The 24719-nt window shown below is 46.9% G+C and overlaps 1 protein-coding gene across 1 annotated transcript; it reads right to left on the reverse strand.

The window, feature by feature from the left end:
• Window positions 1-11194: 11194 nt before the first annotated feature.
• LOC138567803 (high mobility group nucleosome-binding domain-containing protein 5-like) lies at window positions 11195-21247 on the reverse strand. Its single transcript, XM_069646290.1, has 2 exons — window positions 20046-21247; window positions 11195-11345 (listed from the first exon to the last, which is right to left on the reverse strand). The coding sequence occupies exons 1-2, from the start codon at window positions 21245-21247 to the stop codon at window positions 11195-11197; spliced, it is 1353 nt and encodes a 450-aa protein (XP_069502391.1).
• Window positions 21248-24719: the final 3472 nt, after the last annotated feature.

Genomic DNA, 24719 nt, shown 5'->3' on the forward strand with positions numbered 1-24719 from the left:
TCCCCCCCAAATCACAGCGCTGCCCACGCACTTGCTCATGTTAGTACACAACGTCCTGATGTATGCCGCTGTGTTCTGGTTTGGGGCGTGTGTATTTAGTATGCTTATTTCTCTATTTTCCACCAGCCCCCTCAGAATAACCATCCTCCCATCTGCTTCCGCAACCTCCTGTAACCGTTGGAATGGGACATGCGGCGCCACCCAAATGAGCACTCCCCTAGCATAAGCAGAATATGATGAGCTCACCATCACTCCCTTCCATTTCCTAGCAATCGTATCCGCTTTCTCGCGCGTCAGGTGAGTCTCCTATAACAGTGCAATGTCTACTTTTTGCCTACGCAGGTAGAGCATGACCTTATTTCTTTTCAAGTAGTTATTTAGCCCCCTTACATTCCATGTTATAATTGTAAGGTCACCCATGGCTTCTCTAAGTGCCATTCCACCTCCCACAGGCACAGTCCCACTCTAAGGTCCATACTCTTCTACATAGGCTTGTTCTCCAATCCCAACTCCCTTTAACCATAAACACCCCAAACTCCCCACTCCAATCCCCCCCACCCTTCCCATTCCCCCTGCCCCTCAACAAACCACTGCACACAACCCCTTCCCTCCCCCTTCCCCATCCTACCCCAAGAAATGCCCAGCTCCATCCCTGGATCTCAGGCTCCCCCACGTTTGGACCTCCCCTGGAACCCCAGGCTAAGACCCCAGCAGGGTGTCACCACACTATTGATGACCTAACTAATACTGTAAATCTGGTGGTAGTGTGCTCCCCCTGCCGCTCCTGTTCGCTTCAGTTTTGCTACGCCCAGCTGCGCAGTTTACACGTTCCTACTTATTGCCATATTTTTGCCCTCAAGGTTCATTCCAGCTAGAGGCATCTTGATAAAGTGTTGACAACACATAGGCGCATCCAGCAGTGTCAAACTACAGTTATGCATTACTGCTGTGCTCGCGCTGCGCCTAATAAGCATGCACACAATGTACCAGTCAATTATCATGCCCTTCTTGTGTCTTCTCCGCGTCTTGTTCTGGGCAGCCCTGCAGGTCCAGCCATGCTGTAGCTTCTTCAGGCGAATCAAAAAAATACATTTTACCCTTGTGCATCACCTTCAATCTAGCAGGGTACAGAAGCATGTATTTTACGCCAGCCGCTCGTAGCCTCCTTTTGATCGGCACATAATTGTACCGCTGTCTTTGGACCAGCATCGTATAGTCAGGATGCGCTGTTACCGTGCTCGAGACCCTCTCAATTGTCCCTCCTTTTCAAAAAAACTCCAGTATTTTCTCGCGATCTCTCTAATTCAGAATTTTGGCAATAATCGGTCGGGGAGGGGCCCCGGGCCTGGGCTTCCTCATAAGGGCTCTGTGTGCGCGCTCTACTACAAATCCCTGCAAGAGTTTCTCGGCCCCTATTTCCTGCAAGAGTAGATTCTCAATGTAGTCCGCCGGGTCGTGTCCTTCCTCTCCCTCTGGCAGTCCCACCACACGAATGTTGTTCCTTCTCGCCCTTCCTTCCGCCTCCTCCGCTCGAGTCTCCAGGTTAGCTACCTGCTGCTTGAGTATGTGGATCTCCTTCGCATTGCTAGTGCTGGTGTCGGTATTGGTTTTAACCGCACTTTCCAAGTTGCTCGTCCTCTCCGCCAGCCCCCTGACATCTTGCCTCAACAGGGTAACCTCCACACCCACCGCGTCTATTTTAGCTATCAGGGAAGTGCGCAGGTCCGACATAGCTGTCCCCCATGAGTCTCGCAGCTTCGTTATGGCCGCCAGTACTTGATGATTGTCAGTGACTTCGACACTCTCCCCTGGCGCTGTTAAGCCTTTGGGCATTGCGGCCGCCGGAGATTGTTGCCCTTTGGCGAATGTCTCCAACGTGGGTTGCTTGTTCTTGTTTTTGGCCACGGTCCCTCGCCCCGACATCTCGCAGTCTTTCTCCTGCCCCAGGGGCCAGTTGGCCTTAGATGGACGACCTCGCCTATCTGCATGAGCTCTGCGCCAGCGCACCCCCCCGGGTCTGAGGTGAGCGACCCAGAGGTGCCTCAGCGTAAGCTTCTATGTGTGAAGCCCCAAGTTCTGTCCTCCTACTCATCAGGCATCACACTGCATCCTGGGGGCCACACTATGCTGGTGTGGTCACTTGACCTCCAAACTCTTTGTGCTCAGCACCCACCGCTTGTGTTCGCAGCCAGCTGGACCCGCAGTGCGAGCCTTGCTTCCCGTGGTAGCAGCCCTCGAGCCTCTTCTGGGCCTACTGGTCACTTCCAGCAGAGCCTGTTCAAAGCCTCTATAGTGAGTTCCACAATCACTGCTGCTAGGCATCCGCCTCATTAAATATGCATGTATTCACCGTCGTGCTGCAAGCGCCACTCCTGCCAGTTATATTGAGATATGAGTCCGTAGTTTCGGGCCCGTCGACATGCAGCAGGCGAAGTGGGCCAGGAAATCCCCCCAGCCGCCTGCCGCGGGTCCTCGCGCAGACGGGGGCCCTCTAACTTGCTGCCCGGATCTCTGATCCTTCCTCCGTCGCCCCACTCGCGCACACGAAGCCAAGGCCCCGCTGCACACGGGCGGGGGCAGTACAGCCCCGCGCGCCAGCTCTCCCCGCTGCGCGCTCCCTCCGCTCCCGGGCTCCCACCTTATACAGTTCGGTCCGCGTCACGGGCCAACAGCCTTCCAAGGCCGCCTGCAGCGTACCGTCGCGGGGGCCTCAGCCTCCACCTGCATGCCAGCAGCCCGCTCACAGTCACTGGGACAGCTGATCGTGTGCTGCCCAGTGCTCGCTGCCATCCGCAATCTCCTGCAAACTCTACGGGGCCGCTTCGGTGGTCCTCACTCTTCTTCCTTTGTTGGCAGCCATCTTTGATACAATGTATCACTCGGGCGCAACTCGTAATAAATACTTGTGGATAGCAGCAGCCGGATACCTTGATTGTCGCGCTGTGCACGGAGCACACGTTCCGACAGCAGTAGCGTTATTATTAAGAATCTTGAGGCAGTTTTTCAGCGTAGTTTTAACGGATCATTGTCGGATCCTCCAGAGCTCCTCAGGACGCGCGTCCTACACCATGGCTGTCCAAGCCACGCTGCTAATTGTAACTTAAATTGATATTCAACATAAAAATGTTCTGTGCATATACAATTATAAATTGGGTACTGAAATATATTTTTGCATTCTCGATTTTACATAGCTATATCATACCGGTGTGCGCCTGTTATGGGTACAGTTTACCGGTCTATGGCTTCTTCAACCAAAATTTGGACAATAATTATCAACAAATCATCTGTGATAACGTTTATCTGGGACAATGGCCAGACACCAATCTGTCCTTTTGCAGTTGCATTAATAAGGAGCAACATGGCAGCCTATAGGTTTTGGTATCACTGTTATGCTCAGAGGTCAAGTCCCAATCCTCATCTGAACTGGAATCTTCCTTGACAGGTGGTTTCTTTCTTCCTTTTGGTTTGAATTCAGTTTTCTTTTTATGAAGATTAGGCCAGCCGCGGGACAACGCCACTCTGGTCGGTTTAAGAACCAAAAGACCAGTGGCCCGGTCCTGCAACAGCCAGAATGGGGAAAAAGCCTTTAAGTGGCAAACCCCCCTCTTGAGAGTTTGTCTGTTGAGTAATAGATGTTCTTCCGGGAGGTGATTAACTTTGAGCACTTCTGACGTGTAGAGACAATGTGGGGATCCAAATGGAAAGGTCCCGTGATTCCAAATGAGTGTCAGATGCGGAAGGAGTTCACTGCTGGAGAGGCGAGGGGGGAGCAGAAATGGCCAGAGTCAGGAAGAAGAAAGCCACAGCAGTATGAGAGCGCTGAGGGAGACTGGAGACTGGAAGGAGAGAAAGGGCGGTGCCCCCGACAGGAGGAAAAGTAAGACTGAGAAGGGGGACACCAGCGGAAGCTATCAAAAGGGAAAGAACCCTAGAAAAAAGGGGAAACCAAAATGAAAGGCACTGAGACAAGAGGTGCCTGGGGTCAGAGGAGACCAAGGAGTGAGGGCTTACAAAAGCCTAGGGAAGTAATCGAGCACGGCAACAAAGGAGAGTATCCAAGGCAGTTGCAACGCGATCGGCTGCAGGAGAATGCTAGTTATGTTTTCTCTGCGGCAGCCATCTTGGGAATGACTAGACCGCTGTTGTTGAACATAGAGAACGTGGCGGCACAAATCAATGGTGGAATCACTTCCACTGATCCCATATGCGCCGATATAACGGGCGTATGACAATAGGTTCTGAAAACGTGCAGATAAGAAAGTGTTGCATTTGAAATGCAAACAACTAATTTCTTCTCTGTAATGGAACGCCATGTGCATCGATGATAAACAGGTGATGGAAGATAATAACTTTCTCTGAAGAATACAAAGACTGGGATTAATCGATCGATGAACGAAATCAGCATTATAAGATCCCCATTCACTGATAAACAAAAAATGAGAACCATGCAATGTTTTCTAGCTATAACCTCTATTGGAAAAAGTTACCCAGTTTTTGTGGACTTAATCACCTCTTTTCAGCATTATGTCAAAGTACTTGTTATGCTCCCAACTATTGCTGTTTTCTTAAGAATAAACTGTTTTTATAGTTTTGCATCTGTTGTGGATGTGTGTTTATGTTCCTTGTTCTGCATTAGATAACGTTATGAGATTGGTGATGACAGGGTACGTTTGGCTACGCTGCCCACTAACGTAATTAAAATGGTGAGTATGTAGTGATGTCAGCGTTAGGGGCGGGTGATCTGAATTAGTGCCATGAGGGCACCTAAACTTAGGGCAATGGATCAACAGATAGGATTAGCACAAGATCGCGTTACCTGAACTGTCATTTCCGCATGTGTTAAAGTGTGAAAAACTCAGGTAAATTGCATCAGAATTATTTTTTAAGAACAATCGATGTATGCTCTAAAGCCAAACTACGCCTTTAAGTGTTAATTACCTCTCGTCAATGAATGCATCAAGGATATGGGGTACTAACAAAGTTGGCGATGAGTTGTCTTGCTCCGTCTCCTTCGTTAGCCAGTTGTTGGCACCCTGTAACAGGCCTCAGGGGAAAGAAGGACACAGAGACGTGTGACTGGCGTTTCACAAACTTTATTTCTAGCCAACATTTACTTCCTCCGTTCCTCCTCTTCCTCTCAGCACGTGTGCTCCCTTAAGGGGGGCCTATACTGCAACATGGTGTGACATACACAACAGAATTCGTGGCAGGAGAGTGCTGTGGTGGAGGGAACAGCTAAAGTTTTTGAACACACGTCCCCTTAGACAAGCTGACCACCTAGGGCAAGGTTGCTGCAGAACTGTTTTCTCATCGTCCATGCAATGGGTGAGTCGACCACTGGTTTGGGAGGGTTTAAGCCCTCCACAATTGAGGAAGGGGAAAGCAGCTCTCTGCCTTGGTGCTGAGCCCATGGTGCTGATGGTAAAGGGCTGCCACAAGAAGGGCCTGTCAAATCTATCACCTGCGCGAGCAGAGTGTTTAAGCTTAAACATTCATTAGCAGGCAGCCGCAGCAGATGTATGGTGACCAAGGAGAGAAGCCTATCCTGTCCTTATGAATATTGCTCCCACGATGACGCGGCTGTGCTGAGCTTTTACATGGCTCACACCTACCGATGATTATCATCTCTTTATGAGACTAAATATGCCTGAATTAGGGTGAATGATGTATCTAATGTGTCAAAGGAAGGCGTAATAGATATGCAACCTCCAGCCTCCTGCTCTCAGAGAAAGCGGCAGGGGTCGACAGCACAATGGGGTAATGCATCTGCTGCAACTATCTATGTGTATCCTGTAGGCAAAGCATCCAGTTCCTAATGCATCACGGATACGGGTTTGTATGGTATGCTGGGACCTTCAGTCCCCTCAGATCACCTCGAGAGGGCACCCTATTTGATTCCCAGCACAATGCGCATATCAGCACTGACTCCTTTGTTTTCGTCTTGTCCACCATTTGTTTCAGGACTGTTGAGAGCAGAGCAGCATCTTCTGTATGCCGAACGTTAGCAAGGACAAAGATCACAAAGCAGAAGCACAACTGAAAGCGGGCATTATGGAACTTTGAGGGCATGGGATATTGTGTCACTCATGGCCCCGCCCGTGACTTGCTTTTTAAAACTGTCCTCCAGCATCCCCTTGCCCCAACATTTTTTAGGCTGGCTCCACCCCTGTTCCTATTGGTTGGAGCAGAGGTGGGCTTTATGGTGCTTTGACTGCCTGTGGAACTGCTGCCTCCGCTGCAACCCCTTGCTGAGCATGTGATTTTACTGGGCTGGTCATGTGCAGCACAAGGTGGGGGGGAGGGTTGGTTGGCATGTTGAGAACATAGTGCTGAGTGGCATGAAGCATTGGTTACCAGAGAAGATCAAAGGAAATTACACGAGATATGACGCGGCACCGGTCAAAAGCGTGCAGAGCATTGACAGTTTCTCGTGCACCGTGGAGGATTCCCGCAGCAGGGTGTTATGCAATCTCTGTGAGGTAGACTTTGGGTCATCTTGGGAGCAAGATCCCATTAGCAGCTCCCTTGGAAGATTCCTTGTCTGTGAAACCGCTCTACCATCTTACTGCCATGCCCTTAGGATGGCCGGCCATTCAAGAGTTGGATCTTGTACCCATGAACTTGTTGCTAGAGTTAAGGTTGCAAGGTGTAAACAAAGCATAGTGTTTTCATTCATGTTAGGTTATCATGTAAGGCATGGGCAGTGTGGTGCAAGGCTGTATGGTGTGTTTGTGAGGTGTGGAATTTGGTGGCCTCATGTAGATTACTGTTGAGTAGATTTTGATTACATGTTACTGCTTTGTCGCGTATGGGAGGATATCTGCAACTGATTATAGAAATGGTGATGCAGCTAGTGTCTCACAGTCTTGTGAGGTAGTAGTTGTTGCATTTGTATCTGTGGGTGGAGGTTGACATTACTGTGCTTTTAGTGAATGCTTTAGCTTAACCAGGGTATGGCATGTTGTTATTGTTTAAGACGAATTGGGTGGAGGGGGGGTTGTCATTGTGCATCCCATTGTTTTGGGATATAGGTGCAGGTGCAACTGTTCTTTGGGTACATGCTGATAAGGCATATATCATGTGTGGATGTGTTGTTACAAGTCTGTGGTGGTCTCGTTCGCACGCTGTTATGTATAGGCACACTGGTGTGGTTACTGCATGCATCAAGACTGGTGCTATAATTCCATGTATAAATGTTGATGGTGCTAGATTTGTGTAGTGACCTGGTCCTAGGTGTTGGTGACTTGGTCCTGTGCTATGGACCTGGTGTGATGTCATACGTGGAATGTTGTTGTGGCTGTGAGAGGGTTCCGATTCTGGGGTTCTGAGTTGTGCGGTTGGTCCAGGCAGTTGCAAGGAGAGATGGTGAGGGTGTGGTGTACTAATGTTCTTGCTATCAATGATCTTGCTGTGGTGTGCCATTGCAGATTATAGGACCTAAGCAATAAAGCAGAACTTACTTTACCTACTTGGAGTCTGGGCCATATGTAGACTGGAGGCATATTACTTCAATGTCCTTGTGTACATGCTGAGGAGTCAAGTGAGTGGTTGTCTTGTTATAAATGTGTGGTGGTCTTGTTCACATGCGATTATGCATGTCAGTATATGGGTACATTAGAGTGTTTGGTGCATGCAGGGATTTGGGCACATGTGTGTGTCTGCATTGAAGCGCTGGAAAGGCCTGCATATTGTTAGTCTCCATCCCATGTAGTATGGAAGTTGTTGCCCCCAGACCCCTCCATGTTCTCGTGTGTCTTTTCTATGGATGGTCCGTCGAAGTGCATCTAAGTGGTATGTTGATTCTGCCATGTTGTCGGTGCAAAGAGTGGTATGTCCTCTTTGTTCTACTCATTACTGGGTATATGTGAGTAGCTTGTGTGTATAGCCGGGTTCTACTCATAGGTGGTAGATATGTGTTGTACTTCTACTATGGCTCTCAGCGAGCTTAGTCTGTGGTTTGGGGCTTGTGGTGATGTACAGTGATAGATGGCCCTGAGGGGAAAGAGGATGTCTCTGCCGTGCTGGTGAAATATGTGTATTTCTTTACACTTGTGTGTTTTGACAGATGTCACCTTGGGGAATGATGCCCCAATTGCCACAGTTTGGTGGCTATAAGTGTCTTTCCCTTGTGTGGTAATCTGTGGGGAGACGTGAGTCAGTGCGTGGCCATGTGTGGTATGTCCCTTTCAGGGGAGAAGCGAGAGAGTCTGTGTGTTGTGATGTGTTTTATTCCTTTCAGGGAGAGAAGTGTGGGAGTCATTGTCATACCTGGTGTAAGTGTGCCGGTCTGAGTGGTATTCTGTTGTCAAGTGTGTCTGAGAATAGGTGCTGCTGGTGCCATGTGTTGTGGTGTATGTAGAATGTTCTGGCTGTAGTGTTCCACAGGTGATGGTTAATTCAGTTGCCTGGGTGATGGCCATCGGTGTGTTTTCTCTATACAAGTTACTGGTATCTTTATACCTGGAAATAGTTAATAAAGTTGAATATCTGTAACCAGCTGCACTCTCTGCACTCTCTCCCAGCCACTATGCACCTCACTCGCTGGTATTCTTTCTATCTTTTCTTTTTAGGGACATTCTGACCCCCCACAGCCTGGTTACTCTGATTACCCGACCAGACGGTGCTACACCCAGTGCAACGTAGCACCCAGCCTTCGACTGCTCAGCAGCTTCATTCCACAATTTGCATATCATGCTATGTCCTTCGGTTTACAGTTATTTCTTTCCTTCACATACATGAGCACCGACATCCAACTCACCCAGACGGCCTGCCCACTGAACCTAGGTGTATCCACAACACCAACTGTCGAATTCAAAACGAGGCGTCCTTTCGCGTCCATGTCTCCATGGAGACCAGACTGCTGCGCCCTTGTGCATGCGCGAGGGAGAGACGCTCACTCGACCAGAATGCGCACTTCATATTGCTCGCACAGCTCCTTCTCCTGTGAACGCGAACGCCGCTTCTGTGCGAATCCGCCGCAGGCCAACAGATCCATGCCTTTAGGTGAGTTCTACCCGACATAGGGACATAGGGCACCAGCCTCCCATTCAGGGCCTCACCTCACAGCCTGCACCATTCACTGACAGGCTGTTACGGTCTCTTCATTTCCCTGTTTTGGTTCTTTTGTCTCTCCCCCCAACCCCCGCCCAGCAGCTTCGATCTTCTGACCTCCCAGACCTTACATACAGGAACTTTTCTCCTGCCACCAAGACTCCTTTCACACCGAGGGACTCACGAAGCACCTCGACCAGCGGTACCCAGTCTAACAGGTACCTTCCTCTTCTTGTTACTTTTACATCATGTCAGCAACTTATAGGCTCCCCAGCCACATGTGCCTTAATCCACCACATATGTCTTTTTCAGGTCGCTCCACAGTGTTTACCCAGCATCCCTCAGCTAGCAGGCAACCATCCTGTCACCATGAGCACTGCTACTATCAGCTCATACACCTAAAAACCTCTGAATGCAAGGTCAGTGCTTGGGGACGGAGGGCTTTCCCCAGTCTGCAGCCTCTCACAGGCGTTTTTAACATTTGCATACATGGTCCATGTTCTGGAACATCCAACAATATCTTATATATTGTATTTTAATCATAGGGAGACCTGCTTTTCCTGGCCCCAGAAGAAGGCTGCCATCCTTTCACAGCCGAAACGTCCCACGTCATCGTGTCTTGAACCTACATCCTAGAGACCCATGACCTACATCATCCTTACCACCTTCAGTGTTGACGTTGCCTCTTAGCAGAACCTATTTTTAGGTCTCTTGAAGTAAACATTGCATTGTACGAAGTACTGGTTGCAAAAGTGTTGACAAATGTGAAGTAATATTTTGGAACACAACACACAGGCAACACAACAGAGTAACAATATAGTATTGTGGAGACAACACACTATACTTATCTTACGAATGTGTTCTTTTTTGAAATGTTGGCAGAATGCCTATAAAAAGTCACTTTAGATTTTTGTACGACTTTAAGTATAACAGGCAGCATTTTGTGGCTTCTGTGTTAAAACATTTGTGTCCTTGCTTTACAAAACTCAGCAAGCAGGTGACTATGTTTATTGCTTATCTTTTATATGTAAGTCTTTCAGCTAGCAAAATTGAATTACCCATGCTGAAATATACGACCTAAAAAAAATAAAGGTTTCAATAACTGGTTTTCCAGTTTTTCCAGAATTTGGATTTGTACGTTTCCCTCCTATGATGCATACTTATGAAGATGTATTTTACTTAATATGGAGATGTGTTATAATTGTTTCTACAGCAAATCATTGTAGTTTAAATGTTTGAGGTCAGGACCACCCCCCTGTACTAAATATCATTTCAGCCTTAACGTCCTGCCCGACCACAGGCTATCCCTTAGGTTACAAAACATATGTAGACTGGAGGCATATTACTTCAATGTCCTTGTGTACATGCTGAGGAGTCAAGTGAGTGGTTGTCTTGTTATAAATGTGTGGTGGTCTTGTTCACATGCGATTATGCATGTCAGTATATGGGTACATTAGAGTGTTTGGTGCATGCAGGGATTTGAGCACATGTGTGTGTCTGCATTGAAGCGCTGGAAAGGCCTGCATATTGTTAGTCTCCATCCCATGTAGTATGGAAGTTGTGCCCCCAGACCCCTCCATGTTTTCGTGTGTCTTTTCTATGGATGGTCCGTCGAAGTGCATCTAAGTGGTATGTTGATTCTGCCATGTTGTCGGTGCAAAGAGTGGTATGTCCTCTTTGTTCTACTCATTACTGGGTATATGTGAGTAGCTTGTGTGTATAGCCGGGTTCTACTCATAGGTGGTAGATATGTGTTGTACTTCTACTATGGCTCTCAGCGAGCTTAGTCTGTGGTTTGGGGCTTGTGGTGCTGTAGAGTGATAGATGGCCCTGAGGGGAAAGGGGATGTCTCTGCCGTGCTGGTGAAATATGTGTATTTCTTTACACGTTTGTGTTTTGACAGATGTCACCTTGGGGAATGATGCCCCAATTGCCACAGTTTGGTGGCTATAGGTGTCTTTCCCTTGTGTGGTTATCTGTGGGGAGACGTGAGTCTGTGCGTGGCCATGTGTGTTATGTCCCTTTCAGGGGAGAAGCGAGAGAGTCTGTGTTTTGTGATGTGTTTTATTCCTTTCAGGGAGAGAATTGTGGGAGACACTGTCATACCTGGTGTGAGTGTGCCGGTCTGAGTGGTAATCTGTTGTCAAGTGTCTCTGAGAATAGGTGCTGCTGGTGCCATGTGTTGTGGTGTAAAATGTTCTGGCTGTAGTGTTCCACAGGTGATGGTTAATTCAGTTGCCTGGTTGATGGCCATCGGTGTGTTTTCTCTATACAAGTTACTGGTATATTTATACCTGGAAATAGTTAATAAAGTTACTTACATTAAGTGTTAGTGATGTCATGTTACCGGAGCTGGTGTCCTGCCAAATTACATTAGCTGAAGCGCCTACCTGCTCAGTTAGAACGGAGTCAGGTGGGGACCCTGCTCTGGGTAAAACGCCTGCTTCCCCAGAAGTAATCCTGGCACACCTGCCTGGCGTTCCGAGGAGCATAAGGTGCAATGTGAGGGCAGAGGTGACCACGGTTAGGGAACTAGAATTTTGTTAGAGCGAGATTTTGCCAACCCGAGAAAGCAGTACAAATACACCCGGGTTATCGAATGCTGGAATGTGGCCCTAGGGTTGGTTACACTGTATCATCCCAGGTAGGTTACCACTAGGGATAGGGCGGGGGGAGTGATGTAAGGTTACAGGCGGTCACACTGCAATGCTTCTTAAATTGAAATCTACAGCACCACAAGGTCACTCCCGTGCTAATACCCCACAGTCGCTGAGATTGGTGGCCTGGGACCTTATGTGTCCTTCTGGGCCCGGCCTTCCCCCCCAATCGCCTTCAGCCTTCCTCACCATCCCAGCACTTGCCTTTCTGGCACCCACTAGCTAGTGTTTCACAGGCCTGCACTTACTAATGGCAGGTGATCACTCTGCATCTAGCAATCTTTGCCAGGCACTTACTCTTGCACACAACCGACTGCTTGGCACTTCCCTCTGTGGAACTCCTAGCACTTACCCCCTTCCCCGTCCCTCTTCTCTCCCTATGTGCACGTTCTGAATGCTCACAAGGCCTAGTATGACCGTCCCTTTTTCCCCATCATCTGTTTATTCTTTTGCCTTTGTTGCCATGTTCCCTCCCCGTTTTTATGTGAGGGCAAAAGGGACACATGCCCATGGCCCCCAACTTCGAGGGGCCCCACAACGCTGCCTGATCTAAATAAGTAAGATTCCATTTCCCACCAGACTTAAACAGCACACTGCTGCTTAGGCTCTAAACTTATTAACTGTCGGTTGTTCTTCCTTTATCAATTCAACATGTAATGCTGTCTGTATTCACTGCGGTATACATAGTCAGTGTGCTCACTACTACCCAACTCCTGTAGCATTCCATCCGGTATGAAATTACCGACTTTAAAAGTCCGACCCCACCAAAAGACCTAAAACACACACCACGAAAAGTTCTAACTACCAAATGTTCGAACATTTCACGGTATGTGTTTAGGTGTTTTGGTGGGGTCGGACTTGGGGGTGCAGGGGTGTCACCCGCAATACCCCACTCACTATGCTATACAGTATAGTGAGCGGGGTGTTGCGGGGGGACACCCCCGCAGCACACCAGAGAAAAAAAAATGAAAAAAAACGGGGGCTGCGCAGGAGTCCCCCGCAACACCCTGCTCACTATACTTTGCAGTATAGTGAACGGGGTTTGTGGGGGAAACCCCTTCAGCTGCCCGGAAAAAAAAGAAGAAAAAAGAAAAGGACCCTGCAGCGCCGGTTCCTGATCACGGAAGTGAAAGGGAACTGGCGCCGCAGGGACTCATCATGTCTTCAAAGGTATGTAGGGTGGGGGTATGTTGGCGGTGTGGGTGGGGATGTTTTGGGGGTGTGGCTGGGGGTGTTTTGTGGGTGTGTTGTGCGTGGGGGTAGGAGTATGGGTTTGTAGGGGTTTTTAATGTATGTTCGCATGGGAAATGTACAAACCTTTTGTGGTTCGTACATTTTTCATGCAAACTTTTCTGTTGCTGACTTTTCCGTGACGGAAAATTCATGCGGATCCTTCCTTTCTTCCTGTGGGAATGTTGATCATGTGCAATAGCCAACGTTGAAATGCATATTATTATTTCAGAAGTTAGCTCAGGGTGTTAAGCGCTCATTGCAGAGGCATGTGTTTATATGCAAGATTAGAATGGCACATTCCAGCAAGGCTGGCTGAGTCTTTCCTATGACTGAAGTGTATAAACCTGCCTGCATATGTACTTGGCTTTGCAGCACAAAAGGTGCTATTATTAGCAATGTACCTGAACCAGATAGGTGTTGCTATACAAACTAACATGTGATGAGGGTCTAGAAATTGGTTTGTTCAGATGGGGTGTTGTAAAACCTAGGCTAACACCTCCAATGATGAGCATAAGCTGTTAGTCCAAGAGGTGAATAAGTATCCAAATTCAAGACTGTGGAACCAAAGCATTCACTCTTGTATCCTGGCTTTGCCAGCAGACGATACAGTGATCCTGGTCAAATCATCTAATATCTATTAAATCATTATGCTGTCTTCTGTGAGGTTTGCCTTCTTGCATACCGGTGGCATTGTTTAGCCCATTCCTTGATCTTTCTTCTCATGTTGGCCACTTGCGTGGAAGAGGTGGTAGACAGAAGAGAGAGTGGACCAGATGTTGTAGGCCTCGGGCAAGCATATTTTAAGGTCTGCTCAAAAAACGGTTTGGTTTTTTTTTGTAAAAGTCAAAGGTTTTTCTGCACGTTTATAAATGACAATTTCACAAGCCAGTGTTTTGGAAGTATTTAAAGCTTTAAAATACAAAAGACAAACCCAGATTAAATCTGTTAAATCACATCGATTTGGTATGCTGGTACTTATATACTTCCCTTGATGATGGAGAGAATGAAGCTAGAATCCTTCCCATTTTGCATAACACCCTTCTATAACATTTTATTTTAAAAAATTGGCTAGTTTTGTAATGTAATGTGTGTACTTTGCAAGCCTGTTTTATAAAATGATATTATTTTAGTTCATGGTAAGAACTGGAAAAGAAAGTGCTTGAATGCAGAAATTGCAGAGTTGGCACACATCCCAGCTTCACCCCTTAACCAATGTGTGATCACGGGCATCTCATTTAATCTTGTATTGCCTAACCTCTGAAAATTGTCAGTCCCTAAACCTTTAAAAAGTGTCAGCCCTTCAGAGTGATATCCTTCTCAGGGTATGATCTTCAAAAAAGCTTCACTCATGGTTTTACTGGCTATATTGTTGCTTCCATTATAATAGTGAGCATTGATATATTGCACACCACAGGCATTTGTTCCTTTGATGTATAATGGCAGCACTATTTGAAAACCATATCCCACTTCTAATCTCTGCCTGGATAAAGACACCTTCCTGGAAGCTTCTAATCTGCATCCACTATCCATGCTATGGTATGTGTAGCTTTCTCCTTCCTGCCAATTGGTCTCCCCTATCCATGCTTGAGCACTTTTGCATTCTGTGAGGAAGCTAATGTGAGTCTCTGTCAATTCTGGGTTACATGTACCTTTTACATACGTTCCTGCATTAATACTACAGGCTATATTACTACCTGAATGCTATTGATAAAATGTCTTTCGTATCTATACTAGAACAGAAGTAACCTTTTCGTAGACTGCTAATGTTCACCTTCAAATACTACTTGTTTCTCATTCTGATTAGAGCAAGAATTAAGTGGGTAGGAGGACTTAAAGGGAGTAAACAAATGCACAATAAATAAATGTAAATGGCACAGGTGTGCTTTTTAAGTGCCCATAACATAACATAAGGTAGCTTATAGTATGGTTGCCTACCTGCAGCCATGATGTATATTGTAGACCAGTTATTATATATGTCCAGTTCGGTGCTTAATAAGTGGACATACATTATTTGCAGGTATAGCTGTTGTTCCAGTGAGGCACCACCCCACACACAAGAAGACGGGACTTACATTGGGTGGGACATTCAAAACATACATCTCTCCCTTGGGCCCAGGTGCTCCTGGAATAACTTGAAAGTGCAGACTAGCATGTTCCTGCTCTGCTTACACCCACGATTGCAATCCCTCCACCCTAAAGAGCTGAGCACCATTTCCTATTAGAGTATCACACATCTGCCATGGTCATTCGCGCAAAAGCTACCACTCAACTCATGGTCACTGGAAAAAACTAAGACAGGTAAAGTCATAACCATGTCCAAAAGGTGTGCTGAGTATGACCAAGCCTGATTTGCATATGGTTTTTCCCCTTCTGTAATGGCTTGGCTGGCTGAAAAACGATAGTCTGGAGGGTTGCCCAGACCTGTGCCCGTGGTTATGATTAATTAAAAACTTTCCAGCCATCACCTTTTTGTTTTGCTAAAGTCACCCTGAGTGGGACGGGTATGCCCAGACGTGGGTCCCGAGTCTGCCGGGCCTAGAGACCCAAGCTACTCCTCACTGATGGCGCCCAACAAGGCTGAAACATGTCTGCGGAGGCTTGTGATCTTGTGCAGAAGGGATGTGACCTAGCAGTTCGGGCTAGACTTCCCCTTTCGGGGTAGAACCAAGCCTGATTTGCATATGGTTTTTCCCCTTCTGTAATGGCTTGGCAGGCTGAAAAACGATGGTCTGGAGGGTTATCCAGAGCAGTGCCTGCGGTTATGATTAATTCACAACCTTCCAGCCATCACCTTTTTTGTTTTGCTTGAGTATCACAAACAATGAGAAGAACAGCTAGTTTGTGTATGGTGCTTGCTTGCATATGTCAGCAGAATTCTAGCTCGGTTATTTGACCCCCTATTGGCTTTAAGGTTGGCTTTTGTGAAGCATGCAGCTCTCTCTCTCCCACTCTCTGATTCCATTGCCAAGTCAAACAAACTGACCCTAAGCCTGTGCAACATTAGGGTTCGTTTTTTTATGGGATATTGCTTGGAAGGCACCACGTTCGACAGATTCACAAATATGTTTCTTTTCTTAAATTGTAATGCTCATATGCCTCGATCTGTTTGTGTGCACTGACGGCAATTATCCCTGTTTCTTCAAAGCATACGAAGACACAGCCACAGCAACGTAGGCACTGGATGCCTCGCTGCTTTGCCCAAGCATTCTTGTGCAGGATGGTCTGGTGCCTGTAGCCCCTTTATGTTGGTGTAGGTGACATCGCTCTATGTGGGCTTGGCGTTGCTCCAACCAACCCACTCAGCAACAGATACTCCATGAGATCACTGTTGATGGGATTGCAAAGGCAATTCCTTAAAATAGGACAAGAAATCCAGATCCAGTTCCTGGAGCACCACCACATACTGATTCTCTGGATCACCCAGGGTGGAGCCACACCCACGGCAAAACCACACAGTTCTTCCCACCCTTGTATGAACCTGGGTGGTTGCCATCAACATCCGAGCCCCTCAAAGGACAAAGCGCTGAGCCCGTTAGCTAAAGGATCTGCCAATCTCTAAGTTGAAGTTGGGGGGGATCACTCAATAAGGAAGTGAGTTCATGGGCCAACATGCAGCTTTGGAAAAATCCACGAAAAGGTTCAAATTCAAATCTATATACCAAACAAATTAACAATTAACTTTGAGGAGGTAATCTCTGAGAGTCCACTAATGGACTGGTAAAAGACCTGTGACTGGAAAACTTCTGCACAACGTTAAACCTCGAGTTGGAAAAAGCTAACCTTCATTGCTCAAAGCATGGAATAGGACCAATATCATGCCTTGGAACTCTCCCCAATATTCATTGCACAGTCCACCCCATACCTATTTTAGATTACAGCCTAAATGCCTCTGTCTGCAAATTCAGACGTTATTCCACATATCTATCTGTACCTGAATGGGACACATGCAAACATATTCCATGCCAAGATCAAGCACAACATGTTATGGGTAATACTAGACAGATAAATAAGCCTTTCTTTTACCTTCTGTGGCGATCAGGAGGCTGCCAAGAAACGACAGAGGTGAAATCCAAGTGTCACTCTCTGTGGTGATGTTGAGCAGAGTCCAATGCAGGATGGACAGCGGTATCCAGGTCTCTCTGGTACTGTGAAGAAGAGGATGCAATGGCTGCAAAACAGGGGAGAGCTACTAGAAGAGTTCTGAGGTTTCTGAGGAGGACTGGGTAGTAGGTGATCAACTCTGGACGTTTAGTTTAGGGGGGCTCTAGGCACCCTGGTAAGCCCACATCAGCAAGGGCATAAAGTTACTTCATTGGAAGCAGGTGTGTTTCCTTCAATTTACTTTGAGGTGGTGTTCAGCACATGCCAGAGCAAACATACTGTCTGTTTGGATCAAGGTATCTCTCTGAAAATACATGCATTTTTTGGGGAGAGACTTTTAAGGGGTGTGGGGTGTAGGCTTTCTCTTATTACACTGTCATCAGGAGACAGCAACCTGAGCTCTCGAGGAACAGAGAGGAACAGAGTGCCAGAATGAATGGCAGCCTGTTTCAGTAAATGTCAATATCCAACCAATTCCCATGCATCATTCCTCAAAAGCTCAAAAGCTAAAGGTCCATAGGACAATGGTGGAGTTTGATGTAGCAGTCAGTGTTTTGATGTCTTTTTCCACTCTTGATCCTCTGCCAATGTGTTCCAGATTTTTTTCATGACCTCTTCAGACTCTCTGCTCCTCGTGTTAGAGTGGTAATGAGCCAGTCAGCTCAGCTGGGTCTGTATTTCCGGTACTTGGGTACCATCTGAACACAATGGGCCTGATTCTCAAAGATTTGCACTGGAGCAAATCAGAGATGGCTGTTAGCATTTCCGATGTGCACCTGCTACCTTACACCTGCTCCACAAAGACGAAAGCTGGAGCATATCTCTCTGAGATGCTCGTGTTCAAATGCAATTCTCAAAGACTTGCCAAAGGGCATCTCGAGATGCTCCAAGAATCTTCATATTTTCTCCAGTTTAAAGCCTTGTGAATCGGGTATAGGGTAGCAGGCGCAAATCGTAAATGCTGAAGGGCATCTCTGATTTGCTCCAGTTAAAATCTTTGCGGTGCATACCCTATGTCTTGTAATCTGTCCTGGGACACTGGTTTCCATGGAGATTCCTTCTTTCTTTGACTCCTTTTCCTTGATTGTCTTTGCCCGTTCCTCTAGTGGCTGATTTCCCTTTCTGTACCCTACGTCCATAGGGGGCTTCTGTGAAACCTTCTGACAGAGCACAGAGAGGCACTGGAGTGTGTGAGATGGTTAGCCACTGCTCCACTGTGAGGTAGTCCATGCTGGGGTAAAACGTGGAAGCTTGAAGCCACCTTTTCAGGAGCGTACCTCACCAACCAACCATACAGACCAGATAGCCCACCATGCCGGTGCCAAGAAGAGCAGCACCACCTGTAACCTTGATGAAGCCCCCTCGAGGAGCATTCCTTTCAGGTGAAGTCTCTCCCCATTCTTGATAATGTCATTTCATCTTGGTCGCCTCTGAACCTCTTTCTCTTTCCCTACATCTTCCTGTGTCTTTCACACTATTCCTCTTTTTGTCTTACTCCTACCTGACCTCCCATGAAACGTATATCTTGGCCGCTATGTACGGTCACTTGATCCTGTAACACTATAATGCATGTCTCTTCATAGTCCTACTACAGTCTCTTTCTGGTCCACGGAAACTCTCAGTGAAAACCTCCTCTGGCTCACAACACATGGGCATACCCATCTGTAGCTATTGCTGTCCAGATACCTCGTTCTGGTTCCATAAATATCCCTCACATGATTCCCGGTAAAATCCCTGCCATTTTCTTTGGGTTCCTTTGTATTTCTTGTAAACCCTTCTGATTCATGCTTATTGATTAACTTTTTACATATGTATTTCTGGTCCTTAGTGTGCCTCTCCTCAACTCCTCATGCCTCAATGCCATGGACACCTTGCTCATCTGTAATGGTCCAACCTCTTTTGTCTGGTTCTTCTTGCATTTTGTGTGTCAGAACTTCTAATCGAGTCCATGTAACTCTCCGCCGTGTTCCTCGATATGTCTGATATTTGGGTTGTGTTGCCCCACTTTCTGATATATTGTGTAGCTCTCAAACTCCCATGAAAGCCTTGAATCCTCCATATTTCTATTTCAATCTCCCCCTGGATCTGCCTTAGTATCATCCTCTTTTGGAATCTCCTAATTGCATGCTACTTGTGCTGGGACCAGTTCAATGTCTACTACTGAACCTCCTTGATTTCCTGCACCTGTGTTTTCCTGACGGTCTCCTCCTAGATTCTCCTGACTCTCTCACTGTAGATGGGCCTAAGTGTCCCTTTCTAGGCTCCCCTGAGTGTTTTCTCCTGGACACACCCGAGTGTTTTCTTGCAGACAGTGCAGAGTGTCTCAGTCTTGGCTCTTCTGAGTATCTCCTGCTGGTCTTTCCCGAGTATCTCTTTCTGGATCCCTCTGAGTGTTCCCTCCTAGATCCACCTGAGTTACTTCTGCCAATTCTGTGTGAATGTCTCTTCCTTGACAGATCTAAATGTGTCCTGCTTGACTCCTGAGAGTATTTCCTTCTGTGCAACCGTGAGTGCCTTTCAGGGTATTCCTGTAAATGTCCCCTCCTAATCCCCCTTGAGGTTCTTCTTTCAGAGAACCCCGAGTGTCTTCTCTTTGACCGATCAGAGTTGTTTCTTCCAGTTCTGTGTGGCTTCTTCTGCCTGGAAGGTGCTGAACGTTTGCTACCAGACCCCCTAGAGTGCTTACTTAAGGACCTCCTTGGGTAGTTTCTCTTCGGCCCCTTTGAGGGCCTCCTTCTCGACTCCCCCGAGTGTTTCCTACTGGATCCATCTGAGTGTTTTCTCATGAAACCCCTTATGTGTCTCCTTCTTGATTCCCCTGAGGGGTTTCTCCTGGACACCTTTGAGTATCTCCTCTTTGACTCACCTGAGTATTTACTACTAGATTCTCTTGAGTCTCTCCTTGTGCACGACCATATGCCTACTGCTTTGTAAAGCACATAAAAACCGTCTTTGATTTTATGGGTATCTGTTTCTGGGACGTCCTGTAGCTCTTCAACTGACCTTCTTTTTACCACTTCACCTTGAACTCTCTGTGACTCTCTTAAAGTATAGTTTGTCTCTTTGGCTCGTCCTCGTGTCTTTTTTCTTGGTGCTTCCTGTGACTCTTCTTCTGAACTACTTCGTGTCTCCTTTCCTCTACCTCCTTCTGTTACTTGTCCCCGCCCTCCCCATTCCTCCCTTCTTTGACCAGCGTGGCTCTTTTTTTTTCTTTGATCTTTCTTTATATGTTTTTCTTTACCTTTCTTTGTATTCTTTCCTTGATCTCTTGGTGCTTCTTCTTCTCGCCCGTCTGTGGACTCCTCACTTGAACTATCCCATATCTTTTCTCTTCGCCCCTCTAGTAACTCTCCATCTGAACTATCCTGTGTATTTTGTATTCCACCCTCCAGTAACTCTCCTCCTGAACTATCCTGAGTCGCTTGCCCTCGTTCTCCTTGTGACTCTCCCCCTGAACTGTCCTGTGTGTCTTTATCTCTTCTTCTTAGTGTACATTTACCTCGCCCTGTCTGCTTTTTTCTTTGCTCTTCCAGTGACTCTCCTTCTGAACTATCACTTGACTCTTTTCCTTGCCATTCTACTGACTTGCTCTCTGAACTTCCTCGTGTCTCTTCTCTTTGCTCTTCTAGTGATTCTCCTCCTGAACTATTCTGTGCACCTTTATCGCAAACTCTCTGTGTATTTTCACCTCGACCTCCCCATGTCACTTTTATCCACACTCCTGCTGACGCTCCTTCTGAACGATCCTGTGTCTCGTTTCCCAGCTCTTCTAGTGACTCTCCCTGTGAACTATCCTGCTCCCCTTTTCCTTGGACTCGTGGCTTGTCTTTTCTGCAGCCTCTTTTTGTCTCTGTTTTCCGCACTACCTGTGACTCGTCTCTTGAAGTAGACCGTCTCTCTTTTCCTCGTTCTCCTTGTGAGTTTCCCGCGGAAGTAATCGGTGCCTCTTTCGCTCGACCTTTCGGCGCCTGCTTTCTTGAATATTCCTGGGAGTCTTTGTCTGCAATGCCTTGTCTCCCTTTCTGAGCCTTTGTAGGATTTTTGCTTGAGTCCTTGTGTTTCTTTTCTTGCTTTCGTTGTCCACTCTTGTCCCTCTTAAATCCGGTGCCTGTTTCCTCTTGGGTTGTCGCGTTGCTCTGTCCTGGACTCCTTTTCGGTTTCTTTTTGCCCTTTTCTTTCTTGTTAAGAGACGAACGTAGTGGCATGGGGTAGAATTAATAACGCATGTTTTTTTCAGTGTGCCACAGGGGGACATTTTTCAGACTTGAATGTGTGAAATAAAAAATTGTACCCTCCCCCAGCCCTCCCACCCACCCACCCATCTCTGTTAGAAGGAGCAGTTCCAGTCGGACCAGAGAATACTTGCAGGAAATGTGACGGTGTCACAATGGGCTCATTTGCATACGACTTTGTCTGTTCAATAGAAGAACTCTGGATTAACGCAACAAAACATTCTTCTATTTCCATGGACGCGTCAGGTCTATTACGTTATTCAGTTTGTTCATATTTTAATTAAAGCAATTTTTGGACGCTTTTAAGGCCAGGAAAGCAAAAATAAATATCAACAATTGTGGACCAAGAAGGCAAAGATGCCCGTTTAATATCTGTGTGTTTCAAAAATGACCTTCAGCTGTGGGGTTTCGAAAGTATTCTCAAACTAGTAGAGGAGCAGATGTGTTCCTTGGACACAACCCCTTGCTTCCTGTGTCCAGATAGTGAGTCTGGCTACTTTGCCTTTTCGCGTTCTTCTCTCACTTTAAAAATTGAAGGCATGTGGGATTCCTCTTACGACCTCACCTTAATATCGACTTCGATTTTTTGTATAACAAAAGTCAGTTAGTCACCGCATTTTAAACATTGAACGATTTAGATTCCAAAACTTGAATGATTTCAAAATGGTACATTGTCCGCATCCGGTGTTGTATGGTATCCTGCATCCCATGGTAGCTTGTAGTGGGAGGCAGTGTTCGGCAATCTTCAGAGCCACGCTCACTTGGATGCCCCGCCCACCCACAGATGGCTACAGCCATACAAACAGCGTAAAAATTAAAAAAAATGAGAAAATACAGCGGCATAGCCCGCCTCCAACAGCTCCGTTCCTGTGATTGGCCAGTGATGTCTTTGTAGCTCCGCCCCTGCCTATTCCTGTCATCTGTGGGGATGCAGAATATCATAAAAAGGGCAGGCATGCAATGAAATGTTAGCTGCTAACAAAAGGATCAGAAAGATGGGAAGCATTTTGTTTCTTCACAGTGTCACAGCCCCTCTGAGACACACATGGCCTCATTACGAGTTTGGAGGTAGCCATGGTGCTATTAGCGCCATGGCTGCCTCCAAACTCGGATCCGGGTCCGAGTTCCTTCAATGAGGAATTACCGGGCCATTCCAACCTTGCAGGACCCGGTAATTCCTCATTGAAGGAACCCATCCCCATTCCCATTTGAGCCCCCATAGGGCTCAATGGGAATGGGGAGTGAGCTAATAACGTGCCCGTTATTAGCTTCCTGGTCCCCTAGTGGGACCTGCAAAGGACGTCTGGTCTGACCAGACGTTCTGAGCGGGTCCCGCTAGGGAACCCCGTAATAGGGCGGAATGGATTTACCAGCACCATTACCGGCGCCGGTAAACCCATTCAGCCACCTCGTAATGAGGCCCACAGTCTGCGTAATAAACCCAACAACACGTTTATGAGGCTTGCTTATTCATAATGGTGACTTTCCAACTGAAAGACCACCAGTCACCTTGCAAATCTGTAACAGTTAAAGTGAGCAACACAATAAAGCACACTTTAAAAATGTGTTCACACCCATAACGTCTAATAGCTTGATATCCTAAAACCTAAAGTGTGCTTTCATGTCCTCAGTTGAATGTTCTTAAAACCATGTATAACAACACGCAGGAGGTTTGTGACAAATCTCCAAACCAAAGTGAGTTTTTTAGCCTCTTTTATTGTGCGTCTTAAAGCGCTGAAAATAAAGTGAGTACATAGATATTTTGCCTTTTGCATCTTATAGTTTTCCATTCAGGATGTGGAAAATAAAGGTACACTGATATTATTGTGGCCCAACATGCTGCTGCTATAAGTATTTTGATGTTGTCATGATGCTTTACCGTGCAATTTGTGGATTTTGCAAGTAAACTCTATAGGACAGTATTATTGTAGGTCTTGACACCCAGAACTTAAATATTTGTTCCAAGTAAAGCGTGGAAGAAGATGGCCGTGCCCAAATTGCAGAGGGGGTTAAAATCCCTGCTTCGCTTTTTAGCGTAAGTGTGTGATCCTGGGCAAATAATGTAATCTCACAATGGGCCTCATTACAAGTCCGGCAGTAACCCTGCTGGTGCTACAGGCGGGTTGCCGCCGGACGTGCAATATTTAGTGGCACCTGGCTTGCCGGAAACACTGGGGGATTACAACCCCAGTGTTCTGGGAAGTCAGGCGCCGGTAAATGGTAAATCCCATTCCTATTTGAGTCCAATAGGACTCAATGGGAATGGGGATGACGGAAGCATCAGCACCGTTAATAACGTCTGAAAGTCTGTGGGCGGGCACCATTCCGCCCGCCAGGTCTGACCCTAGCGGGCGGGATGGCACCAGCCCTCAGACTCGTAGTGTGCCGGTCCGTTGTTACTGGACTGGCACACTCGTAATGAGGCACAAGATAGCATGGCCTGATCGCACCTATAGTAATTTGCAAACCCTATTTCTCATGGGGTAATTCACACTGACACAAGTGGTCATCCTGTTTTATATTTACTCGGGTCCCAACCAGTGTATTAGCACCATCTAGCTCCTCCCTGGACACCCCCACACCTTTTAATTGTGGGGTGCATGATTTCATGGCTAGAGCATACCTATGGCAATTCACATACCCTGTTTTTCTAGGGTTAACTCACACGGACACAAGTGGTGATCATGTTGTACTTATACCCTGGCCCCAAATGATGTAAGGGCACCATCTAGCCCCTCCCTAGATACCTCCATACCTTTTGATTGTGGGGGTGCAAGATATCATGGCCTGTACACAGCTACGGTAACTCGCATCCCCTGGGGTTAACTCACAAGGACACAAGTGGTCATCCTGTTTTATGCTTAATCTGGTCCCAACCAATGTGGAGACTCCATCTAGCCCCTCCTGGGACACCCCATTCCATTTGATTGTGGGGGTGCAAGATATCATGGCCTGATTACACCTATGGTAATTTGCATCCCCTGCCTCACTGGGGTTAACTCACACTAACACAAGTGGTTATCCTGTTTTATGTTTAATCTGGTCCCAACCAATGTAGAGGTACCATCTAACCCCTCCCTGGACACCCCCATACTTTTAATTGTGGGGGGTGCAATATATCATGGACTGAACGCACCTATGGTAATTCGCATTCCCTGCTTACCTGGGGTTAACTCACAATGACACAAGAAGTCATCCTGTTTTATGTTTACTCTGGTCCCAACCAATGTGAGGGCACCATCTAGCCCCTCCCTGGACCTCGCCATGCCTTTTGATTGTGGGAGGTGCAAGATATCATGGCCTGATTGCACCTATGGTAATTTGCATCCCCTAATTCTCTTGCAGTAATTCACACTAGCACAAGTGATCATCCTGTTTTATATTTACTCCAATCCCAACAAATGTATCAGCACCATTTATCTCCTCCCTGGATACCCCCATACCT

Source organism: Ambystoma mexicanum, chromosome 2p, assembly GCF_040938575.1.
Source record: "Ambystoma mexicanum isolate Mex_15411 chromosome 2p, UKY_AmexF1_1, whole genome shotgun sequence".
NCBI lineage: Eukaryota > Metazoa > Chordata > Amphibia > Caudata > Ambystomatidae > Ambystoma > Ambystoma mexicanum.